Below are 12,679 nucleotides of genomic sequence, written 5' to 3'. Positions count from 1 at the left end.
CAGAAAAATTACATGTCCATAGAATTCCTTTTTTTTCAGCAAGAATCCACATTTTGCTATGAAATAATTTATTTGAGTTAAATTGCCAATAAGCCAAATGATTTATTTAAGGTGGTACCAACACCTTGTCAAAATTAATTTGGCTCGTTTAATTTTCATAAAATTTTGACAAAACATTAACTTTGACCATTTGACAAAAATATAAAAATTTCAAAAAAATTGAACCAACCACTTTATCAGAAAAATTACACTGGTTATATAGCATTTTGACTAACCCTTATGTTGATCATTGAGAAGCTTAATATTTCCTTAACAATACAACATAATTAAAACGTTCAGCTGATATTTAGAGTGATCTCCCTGTAGTGTTAGGTACCACCTTAAAGTGTTGGTATACTAATTGTAATCATGATAATATTGAAGGCTGTTACAAGATGTACAGATTATCAGGTTTTCCACATTTCGATATCCTAAATATGAGCCACAAAGTGAACTTTTATTATATGCTTTTCTTTCTATATCTGGTCTTTGTCTCCTCCGTCATACAGTTTTACACTTGAAGAAAGCAAGCTTGATAAGACCAAAAAAAATATATGTCTGTTTCCTGCTGCCAAGGCAAATAAATCAGGGTCAGTAGGTCGGGATTTTTTATTTTTTTATTTTTGCACACCCTGTCAGATTTGCAGTCGGTTAATTGTCATGTTTGGTTAGGGTCTTGTACCCCAAAATGATTTAATCCCTTTGAAGAAGCTTGAATTGAATAATCCTCTCAGTGCTGACATTTTTTAAACCTTAGTTGTAGCACATTTGTGCTGGGAGCAGCCATTTTGATTGTTTGGACATAGTAAGACAAGGATCTGGATTGGAAATGATTTTTCCAGGAATTGAATAAAAAGATCTAGGGTCGGGGGGTTTAAGTCAGGGTCGGTTGGGAAACAGGAAACAAACATATATTTTTTTTTGGCCTAACTTCTCCTCTGACATTGTGACATCTCTGATAATGCCTAGTCTTGTTTCGAAACCTGTGATACAAGAATTACTGAGCGCCTAAGTAGGATGGTAAACCATTTTAGGTGTCCCCATGCCACAGTAAAGTTATTATTAATTCAAGTGAACCAGGATTATTTAGTTCTGATTCACTAAATGATGAGGAGTTTTTTAAAGACTTTGTTTACTCTTGTACAGTCTGAAATGAAACTTACAACTTGATGTTTGCCACCAATGGAAAACTTTTTCTTTGATATAATTTTTACTGCAAACTTTTCACATGTTCCTTTTTTAAATGCTAACTTGACCTCTCCACATGCACCCCTGTAAAAAAAATAATTCAAGAATAAATCACAGAAACTGCTTTAAATTGATTTCTTTATTAACAGATGCATGAATTCAATATTCTGTATACTTCTACAACGAATTGTAATTTTAAAAACTATTTAATTGTACTGAATTTACACTATACAGTTCATTATTTAATTCTATTTCTATTTTTATTATTAACAGAATTCGAGATTGAGCAGATGTTTGATACTTTCTGTTTATTTATTTTTAATAATTTCAAACAATTTATAGCTGTATAAACACCTGTTCAACGTTACTGTTTGTCAACTATTGTATGTTGACCTCCAGATGTCTTTTTATATTATCTGATAGTACAAATATAGACAACTGGAGAATCTTGAAGATTCTATATACAGTGAAACCTGGGTAAACCGAACCCTGATAAAACCGAATTTCAGTTTAAACCGAACAATTTTCAAAGTCCCACAAAATATCCCTATCAATTAACGTAAATGTAACCTGAATAAACTGAATCCTGTCAACACCGAACTCCGAACGCTTTTTGAAGGCTCGTTATTGAATTTGTATCTAAAAATTACCTGTCAAAATCGATCAATACCAATCAACACAAAACAATATTATTAATTATTTGCATGATTTAATTAAACAAACACAGGATGTCAGAGTATTCCCGAGGGTATTTGAGGTTTAATGAACTTGTGAGTTGTTATTACAAACTAATTAGCATGTCTGTTTTCATGTATTAAGTGATTTTATGGTAAAGAAACTTTGAACTGGTCAGGTACCCCCATCGCCGATAATGACACGAACTGTCCCTCAGATTAATTAAATGCACTTTACTCAAATAATTAAGGCCAAAAACTTGTAACTGCCATTCTGTAGCTAAACTGTTTAATTAAATAATAGTTTAAAAGCCTTTCACTGGATTAAGAAGTCGTGCAACACAACAACGTCAATGGATTTCGATTGCTGAATTCCCTTTAGAGGCCGTATATATTTGATTGGAATGCTCCCGAAAACTTCCGTTGGCTATTTAGAAATGATAAATACCGAGAATAAACTGGATCCCTGCTTTTGTTACACTGTTATAGTGTGCCAAAGTATGAATCAGCGGGTGACCAGTTTAGTCCGAGAACTCATGTGTACAAAGACGTTCCCGATTTAACTACGGAATCGTCATTTGAAAGTGACTCTGAATCTGAATTGGTCAGTGAATTAACGGATGAGAAAATAATTATAAAAAGCAAAATCGCCCCACGTTGGACATCTTCCAACGACGAGCGTGATTGACGGAGTGGCGTTTGATTTGTAAACAAAAATGTAGCAATACGTCTATCTTTATCTTCTTTTGTTTTTACATTTACATCTAAATCAACACATAAATAAACTGTCGTCTGTAAGTACACCTTTTTTTCCCTTGTCAGTAATTGTAAATGCCAACATTATTTTGGTGTCGACTTCCGTTTACCTCTACAATCCGAACACCTGTGAAAACCGAACAAAACGCAAAGTCCCGTGGGTGTTCGATTTGGACAGGTTTCACTGTATAAACATCATTGTTGATATGCATGATAAGAGTTTATTGTTTCTTGTTTTTTTTTTTATAGATTAATACAGACTGCTGGTTATCCTGTTTACATGGTTTTATTCTAGTCATTTGGGGGCCCTTTATAGCTTGCTATTCAGTAATCAGTGTGAGCCAAGGCTCTGTGTTAAAGACAGTACTTTGACCTATAATGGTTTACTTTTACAAATTATGACTTGATTGAAGAGTTGTCTAATTGGCAATCATGCCATATCTTCTTATATCTATAAAATGCTCCCCTTCCAGTGCCACATCTTGATCTACCTAGCAATTTGCTCAATCTGTGATATTGACTGAAGGCAGTCATAAAACTTATATGGTCTTTGAGAATATTTACGCCGTAAGCTTTGTGCTTAGTCTTGTGACTGGGTCTTTTTGGTTTATAATTTGCTCAATCTGTGATATTGATTTAAGGCGGTCATAACATTTGTATGGTCTTTGTGCTTAATCTTGTGAATGGGTCGTCTTGGTTTATAATTTTCTTTCTATATTAGACTGATCTACCTGAATTGATCCATTAACCTTTTAATACATACCTGCCTAATGTTTTTGTTAATGTATATTTTTCTTTAATTTGATCAGGAAGTCCAGCTTCTTCATCGATACTCAGATCAAGATACATGAATGCTAAAACAGAACAAATAGAAAACTTTAAAAAAACAATTTTTAGACTCAGATCAAGATACATGAATGCTAAAACAGAACAAATAGAAAACTTTTAAAACTGTTAAATGTACAACAGCAGAATACATAATAATTCATACCATTTACTAATGTTACTGTTAAAATCACTGTTATAATCAAAAGATGTACAAATGGAATACATTTTGAAATATAACAAAAACTAAATAGCCTGTATACATGTTGCATTCTAAAGCCCATAGAACAGAACTTTGTAAATAATATAATATTTCTATCAAAATTAACAGGAATACTGTTTTCCTTTTGATCTTACTGCCTTTTATTTTCGAGTATCAACGTACTGGCTGTATAACTAAAATTAATAGGCAAAATATTGTGTGATGTCATAATTACCGATAAACAGAATAATAGGTAGCTAGTCTAGATATTCCACATGATATAGTCAGTATCAAAAACGAAACTACCTATTATTCTATATGTATTCAACATGTTCAATACAAAGTGGATGTGACAAAAAATAGTATTTGAAACTTGTGTGTTGAATCACATTTTCTTAGATTTTCATTTTTCAACATATTACTTGTTTATTATATTCAATATCTGTAATTTAAGAGGTGATGAAAAAGAAATTAACCCAGGGAAAACCCTTGATACATGTATATACCTTTATTATTTTTCAATGCCAGAGCTATTTCATCATTATTGGATAAAACCTGCTTGTTCCCTTTACCTGAAATTAAATAAATAACATTAAATGTTTGTGAAATTTCTCAATTCTTATCAATATATATATGTATGCTGCTGTAAACAAGGTCAAGTTATGCACCACTCTGAAATATGATACGTTACATGTTACACATCTTAAAGTATAAACAATGGCATAATACATACATTCTGGGGTATAACAAACATGCTGATGTTTACTTGAAAATGTTATATTTACCTGTTTTTTAAAGTCATATTTTTTTTTTAAATTTGTAAGATTCTAAATTTTTCTTAATCCTTGTGTAGCGGGGTTGCTTTCCCTTAGTACAGGTAGAACATATATAGCTAGTCTTAATCAACTGAGCTAGTGAATTGATTCTTTGGCTCTGTGAGTTAACGCACTGACTGTCACCCAGACAACCGGGGTACAAATCCCGGTGGTAACGATATGAATTTGTAAAGTAGATACTTGCTCTCTGGTTACACTTGAATAATTTCCTGTTTATTTTTCTCCCAAAATTTACTTGTAAAATTGATCAGTTTTAACAGTCCCTTAAATTTTCAAATTTGGGGTTCAATTGATAAGATGCATATACTTTTTTCTGGTTTGCTGATAATTTTTTTTAGTTAGAGATCAACCTTTGACCTTAAGAACTAAATGAAATTCATCATAAATTATCAAAATAAATTTAAATTTTGAAGGGAAATGGCAAGTTATTTCAAATATTTGCTTTAAAATTTATTTTTTTAGCAATAATATTGTTGAACTTGGCCATGATTTTTTTTATTATAAATGAAATATAACAAAACAAATCTTTCCACTTGTAGGTTAACACCCAGAAACACAGAATATATTTGTCTTGGTCTAACAATTTCTGAGGTCATTGAGTGTGTTAAATGACTTACCAACTTTTTCCCCATTCACAAAAGTACCATTACTGCTGGAATCTTCCAAGAATACATGAACACCAGTACTGGTTTTTTTCTACAATATAAACATGATATATATATAAATCAACACCTATAACAATGTATAACATAATGTAAAAAATAAGGGTGATTTGTATCACAAACCATAATAATTTAATTTTGGATGTAACACATCTTCTGATTGGCTGACATTATTTTGTTATGAGCCCATAGACATAATTTAGTCATGCGACAGTGACGTCATCAACGGTTTTTCATGGTTTTCTACGGTTTAAAATGGCTGTAATAATTTTGCTGTCTATTCGAAATAACATAAACTAGAGGCTCTAAAGAGCTTGTGTTGCTCACCTTGGTCTATGTGAATATCAAAAAAAGGACGTAGATGGATTCATGACAAAATTGTGTTTTGGTGATGGTGATGTGTTTGTACATCTTACTTTACTGAACATTCTTGCTGCTTACAATTATCTCTATCTATAATTAACTTGTCCCAGTAGTTTCAGAGGAGAAGATTTTTGTAAAAGATAACTAGGATTTACAAAAAAATGGTTAAAAATTGACTTTAAAGGGCAATAACTCCTAAAGGGGTCAACTGACAATTTCAGTCATGTTGAATTTTTTGTAGATCTTATTTTGCCGACATTTATTGTTTTTTTTACAGTTTATCTCTATCTATAATAATATTCAAGACAATAACCAAAAACAGCAAACTTTCCTTAAAATTACCAATTCAGGGGCAGCAACCCAACAACGGGATGTCTGATTCATCTGAAAATTTTAGGGCCGATAGATTTTGACCTGATAAACAATTTTACTTCATGTCAGATTTGCTTTAAATGCTTTGGTTTCTGAGTTATAAGCAAAAAACTGAATTTTACCCCCTATGTTCTATTTTTAGCCGTGACGGCCATCTTGGTTGGTTGAACTGGTCATGCCACACATTTTTTAAACTAGATACCCAATGATGATTGTGGCCAAGTTTGGTTAAATTTGGCCCAGTAGTTTCAGAGGTGAAGATTTTTGTAAAAGTTAACGACGACAGCGGACGCAAAGTGATGGGAAAAGCTCACTTGGCCCTTTGGGCCAGGTGAGCTAAAAAACTTTGTGGTGCACACTGTTAAATAACCCGCTACACACGTTATTCAGTGTGCAACAAATTTTTAAAGTTATTTCTTTATAGACAGAAAAAATATTAAAGTCATTCCTTAAGAAAATATGATTCTTCATTTTCTATATTCATTTACTAAATCCTTGCCTTTTTCACTCATTCAATGGTATACATACATTTGTCAATATTCTTTTTTGTTTTTTTTGTAGTTGTTAAGATATACCACAATGTTGACTGCTGAACCCCTGTTTTTGACATTTTTATGTCTGTTGGTTTTGCCCACACATCATCAATATAATATGTATAATGCCAGTATTAATGGCATTATACATGTATGAGACTGGCATATAAGTGAAAGGTTTATCTAGTAATAAAGCAGGTTCAATCCACCATTTTCTACATAAGAAAATGCCTGAACTAAGTCAGGAATATGACAGTTGTTATCAATTTGTTGGAAGTGTTTGAGCTTTTGATTTTGCCATTTACTAATGGACTTTCCTATTAGAATTTTCCTCTGAGTGAGGTATAAATGTATTTTTGTTATTTAAATTTTTAGGAAAACATCACATTCCACCCTAGTAACATGGTGAATATATCACAGACATCCTGAAACTCATTAACGAATTTTCACATGTATTCATCTGGCTGAACAGTTTAAAATGTACTGTACTATAGTCCAGAAAATACTGGAGTATTATAATGGTGCTTTTTACCTGAATCAATTTTAAAATGCAGTACAGACTTTGGTCATTGTTGAAAGCCATACATTGACCTGTCAGTCTACAATCTTAGCGTCATTTGGTATCTTGTAACGAATTGTCTCATTGACAATCATACCCCATTTTCTTTTTCATATTTACTTTAATTAGACTTGCAATATTAGTGATTTCTACACAACTCATTTTAAAATGTTCGGCTGAACGTATATCTCACCCGAATCAGTTTGAAATGTTTGGCTGAAGGTATATCGTACCGGAATCAGTTTGAAATGTTCTGCTGAAGGTATATCTTGCCCGAATCAGTTTGAAATGTTCGGCTTAAGGTATATCTTACCCGAATCAGTTTGAAATGATCGGCTGAAGGTAAGGTATATCTTACCCGAATCATTTTAAAATGTTCGGCTGAAGGTAAGGTATATCTTACCCGAATCAGTTTGAAATGTTCGGCTGAAGGTATATCTTACCGGAATCAGTTTGAAATGTTCGGCTGAAGGTAAGGTATATCTTACCCGAATCAGTTTGAAATGTTTGGCTGAAGGTATATCTTACCCAAATCAGTTTGAAGTGTTCGGCTGAAGGTAAGGTATATCTCACCCGAATCAGTTTGAAATTTTTGGCTGAAGGTATATCGTACCCGAATCAGTTTGAAATGTTCGGCTGAAGGTATATCTTGCCCGAATCAGTTTGAAATGTTCGGCTTAAGGTATATCTTACCCGAATCAGTTTGAAATGATCGGCTGAAGGTAAGGTATATCTTACCCGAATCATTTTAAAATGTTCGGCTGAAGGTAAGGTATATCTTAGCCGAATCAGTTTGAAATGTTCGGCTGAAGGTATATCTTACCGGAATCAGTTTGAAATGTTCGGCTGAAGGTAAGGTATATCTTACCCGAATCAGTTTGAAATGTTTGGCTGAAGGTATATCTTACCCAAATCAGTTTGAAGTGTTCGGCTGAAGGTAAGGTATATCTTACCGGAATCAGTTTGAAATGTTTGGCTGAAGGTATATCTTACCCGAATCAGTTTGAAATGTTCGGCTGAAGGTTTTATCTTACCCGAATCAGTTTGAAATGTTCGGCTGAAGGTATATCTTACCCAAATCAGTTTGAAGTGTTCGGCTGAAGGTAAGGTATATCTTACCGGAATCAGTTTGAAATGTTTGGCTGAAGGTATATCTTACCCGAATCAGTTTGAAATGTTCGGCTGAAGGTTTTATCTTACCCGAATCAGTTTGAAATGTTCGGCTGAAGGTATATCTTACCCGAATCAGTTTGAAATGTACTTTACTGTAGGCCTGGAAACACTGGTGTTTCTTAGCATTTGCCGTGTTAAAAGGAATATCACAGTTTTCTCCACGTCCAAAGCAGTATTCCTCTTTTGTTAAATCTAAAGAAAAAAGAACTTTATACATGTTATACATTTTCTTTCTATTTGAACTAATAAAATTGGAAAATGTGGAACAAACAAGTCTGACAAGCATGACCAAGAGATTATTACTTACTAAACCAATATAATGAATTAAAACAGGCTAAACAAAACACTTTTTTCTAGTCCAGTGGTCAGTATAACAAGTAAATGTTTGATTTGTTTAATTTGGTACAAATATAGATACATAATTTAAAGGTATTTGTGCATGTAGTCAGTAGCAATCTAACATGGCGGTTTTTGGAGGGGTGGGCTTACCTTTGAGGTCTGAAACACAGAGTTATGAGGAATAAAACCTTGACAAACAGGATAAACCTGAAGGCATAAATGTACTGATCATGTTTGTTATCAAAATACGCCAAGGAAACAACTATTTCTGGCAGCAAGTCCAGTTAAAGTTCAAAATCAAAAATTTTACAAATATTGGTGCAAGTGACATATATATGCATTCTTTTGACAGATGTACCCAAATCAGCCCCCCTCTTTCATGGAAAAAATTGGTTGATTATATAAGGAATTATTGAAGCAGGCCCCCTCCCTTTCCGTGGAAAAAAATTGGTTGATTATACATGTATTTGATATCACTAAATCATGACTGGAGCAGCCCCCCCCCCCCCCCCCCCCCCCCTTTCTTCGGTCAGTCAGCGGACCCCTTATGAAATGTTTTGGAGCCGCCACTGCTGATAAATTCTATGGATTTGTTTTTAAAATCAACCATTACAAAAGTATGTTGGCAGTTACTATTTATTAAACAACCAACCATTTCAGCTTAATTAGAATCAGTTTGAGAGATGAAAATACAATTATTGTTACTCATTTGTTATGATGAACCACAAACCAGAGGCAGAGTTAGAAACAAATCCCAAAAAACATGTACGATTTTTTATGCATGTTTTTTACCGACTGCAATAAAACTTGATCCAAGTGGAAACATTCTCCCCCACACTTCTTCATTGTCTTCATTTTCTTCGCTGTCAACTCCATCAATGAAATCCGAAGGGACTGTTTGCATATTATCCATCGTCTTAAAATTTTCTGTTTACAGTTGCACAAGCGGGCCGGCAACACACATGCGCATCATCTAAATCATTAGAGTGATTTAAAATGAAATATATAATATAAGAGTTGTATATCGAGTCAATTGAATTTCCGGATTGTTAATATTTTTTTAAATACTTTTATTTTGAGTAATTTTAATTTTTGCGGCACCCTTTGGCTTCAGTAAGATTTGACGACTACTCTGAAACTCTTCTTCAGAACGTAAAGGTTCCAACCCAAATAAGTCGCATCAGGACAATGGAACTTGAGACTTATAAAATTTTAAATAATTTGGCTCCTGTATGTCTACAAAATTTACTCCAAATTAAACACACTTAAAATTATTTTAGATACAGTAATATTTTGGACATACCACAGGTAAGAACTACCTTATACGGAAACAAAAATCTTTTAGTATTGCTGCTGCTTCTTTATGGAATAGCTTACCAGGCCATTTCAGGACTGTTAATAGCTTCTCACATTTTAAGAGTCTTGTTCAGTCCAGGAGTGGAACAGAATGTTTTTGCTCTGCCTGTAGATGATTTGTGTTACAATATTTATGCTTTTTGTGATGCATTAACAGCTTGCATTGCAACTGAAATTTTGTTTTTTACATTTTAAAATTTAAAAGATTTGAAAATCATAAATTATTTAAAAAAATCCTTTTTAAACTGCAAATTAAAATAAAAAAATAGTGCTTCATATATATGTTTTGGTATTTTGCAAAATACATGTATATGCTATTTGCTTAGCTTTATTTTTTGTTCTTCTTTTTATTATTCATTGCATGCTACCTTGTACATGTTTTTTTATGTTATTAAATTCGGTGAAAAGCTCATTAGAGCTTATGTTTGTAATGTTTGTCAATAGTAGTAAAAAAAGAAGACGATCATATCACATTTTAGCTTAAGCCGTTTCTGGTGGTATTTTAATGTCGGCCCCTTTTAAACCGACCATACTTGACAAACTTGACTTAAACCTCTTCGTTCCTTGTGGAACATAGGGCTGTTACAGTAGGTTTCTATCTTACTCTATTTTGGGCTATCCTTTTTGCTTCGCTCCAGGTATATCCAATTTCCTCCAGCTCCTTGAGCCTTGGTCTTCTCCAGCTATGAAATGGTCTCCCCGGTCTCCGATGTCCTTGGTGGTTCCATTCTAGTGATGGTACCTACAGGTTTCCTGTAAGTGGTACGGTATGGGTTATTTAGTTTGTTACTGACTGATGCCATACAATTACCTATACTTGCCTACATCCACTCCGTTTAATCTTTGGTGGATAGTTGTCTCATGATTTTAATATGACGCTTTTGTAGGGTATGTTCTTGTGCATCCGTTATCAGCAATAGTAAGTTACCGTGATGTAAGAAACCACACAAATTAAAATAACACGTTAAAAATTTCATGATCTTCCCTATTTTTGATTTACCTTCACAAGGAACACACACAACTGAGGATATTGTATGTACGAGATCAGCTGCGTCGACAGGTTCAGTGTCTTATATTACAAATGCAAGCTTAACATATACCATTCCATTTGATGAATTACAAATACTGAAAAATCATCTAATATTTCCATTAACTAAGACTTATTCATATCTATAATGAGTTTATTATTATTAGAAAATTGTATCTAACCTTTATTGCCGATCTGCGTGTGTTTGGTTTAATCTTTGAGAGTTTCCCTATGCAGGATCGTGTTCAATATCGCTTTGTAGCTGTTATCAATATATGCGTAGAAACTATAGGCTATCTTCACGTTCAATAGACAAAAATCTACGTAGCACTATGTAACAGCTATCACATTGAACGATATTGAACGTTTGATGTGTTAAACCTTTTGATTTTGCCATTTGATTAGGGACCTACCGTTTTCCATTTTCCTCGGAGTTCAGTTTATTAGTGATTTCACTTTACACAGATCGGTCTAGCAATTCGCCATGGTGACCGAAAAATGTAAGGAGGTGTCGATATTAGTCATTCTTCTTCATAACCCTGCAAAATCGCCTTAAACATGTTTAATATAACATGTATAATACAAGGAACTCAACACTTCTAATAAAACCAGTATAATGTGAATATGCATGCGCAGCTGAATAACACGACTGTATATCAGAATTAAAATTTTTGAATTAGTAACGATGACGTTGATCTAGGCTAATGATATTATGATAGCCGTTTGGTTGTTCACACGTCAAAAATCAGGTTTCCTAACACACTTGTCCAAACAATAAGGCATACGTGATGTCAACAGAAAGATGAAGACCATTGTTGAATCAATTAAACGAAAAACACGATAGAATTACCAACGGGAAGAGAAAACCCTTTAATAAATTAGTTCTCTGACACTGACATTGTCAAGTTGCTAGTCGCTTGAATTTGATTGATAACATGTTTTTACGTTTTTATGGCGTACTTTTAAGGTAGATGGAGTGTCTAAAAGTCTATAGATTTTTTTAATAATTTGCCAAAATGTAGTTTATTTCATGCTTTAAAAAAAAGAAAAAAAAGAATCGGTCACGGGGCTTATTTTCACGCTACATGTTGCTCAAAATTGACAGATTTTGTAAAGAGTATGCATGGGAAACCCAATTTTTTGCCATAAAACGAAAACAACACCATATAGTTTTGAGATAAAACATGAGAAGACATCTTTAATAGTATATGCTTTCAGATAAGAAAAAAGAAAACATGGGGTCACTGCATCCGTTTTCTTGATTCATAATAAAACAGGTAAACTGCTAACACATTCTATTGTAAAAATACCTTTATCTGAATTATCTGCCCTTACACATGAGTTGCTTCCCCTTTTGTGGTAATTTTGGAAAAAAATGAATCAAACTAAAGTTTTTTTTGTTTTTTTTTGTGAAATACAAACATAACTATGATAAAAAATGTAATTTTCTATATTCAAATGAACCATAAATTACCTACTTTTGCACATTCTATTAAAGATCTAGACCGATATTTCTGGTATTTCAAAATCCAAGATGGAGGACGACACCCTATATACTTTAACAAAGCAATCGGTTAACATATCGGTATGAACTGTGTTCTTACTTGTTTCTTCTTTCAAAAGAGACAGACTTTATACAAGAGCTACTTATGAAAACATAAAGAAAACTTAAGCCTGCTCCATGTCTTGACTCGTATCTCGAACATAACAATGGGGCCGGTTGATGCAAAACTTTACTACCAAGGAGATTATGTCAGCTGCCCAGATAGAAAGTT

The 12,679-nt window shown here is 33.3% G+C and overlaps 1 protein-coding gene across 1 annotated transcript in view; it reads right to left on the bottom strand.

The window, feature by feature from the left end:
* LOC134681397 (serine/threonine-protein kinase Chk2-like) overlaps nucleotides 1-9,502 on the bottom strand; it is a 44,885-nt gene extending 35,383 nt beyond the window's left edge. Inside the window, exons 1-6 of the mRNA XM_063541006.1 lie at nucleotides 9,314-9,502; nucleotides 8,250-8,374; nucleotides 5,138-5,216; nucleotides 4,191-4,256; nucleotides 3,421-3,511; nucleotides 1,203-1,311 (exon numbers count right to left, since the gene is read on the bottom strand). Coding sequence (XP_063397076.1) covers nucleotides 1,203-1,311; nucleotides 3,421-3,511; nucleotides 4,191-4,256; nucleotides 5,138-5,216; nucleotides 8,250-8,374; nucleotides 9,314-9,434 — 591 coding nt within the window. The 5' untranslated portion in view covers nucleotides 9,435-9,502. The remainder of the gene's footprint in view (nucleotides 1-1,202; nucleotides 1,312-3,420; nucleotides 3,512-4,190; nucleotides 4,257-5,137; nucleotides 5,217-8,249; nucleotides 8,375-9,313) is intronic.
* Between the last annotated feature and the right edge of the window lie 3,177 nt (nucleotides 9,503-12,679).

The sequence above is a fragment of the Mytilus trossulus genome, chromosome 8 (assembly GCF_036588685.1).
Source record: "Mytilus trossulus isolate FHL-02 chromosome 8, PNRI_Mtr1.1.1.hap1, whole genome shotgun sequence".
NCBI classification, from domain to species: Eukaryota; Metazoa; Mollusca; class Bivalvia; order Mytilida; family Mytilidae; genus Mytilus; species Mytilus trossulus.
The sequence above is the reverse complement of the archived record's forward strand: the minus strand, read 5'-3'. Positions and strand labels throughout refer to the sequence as shown.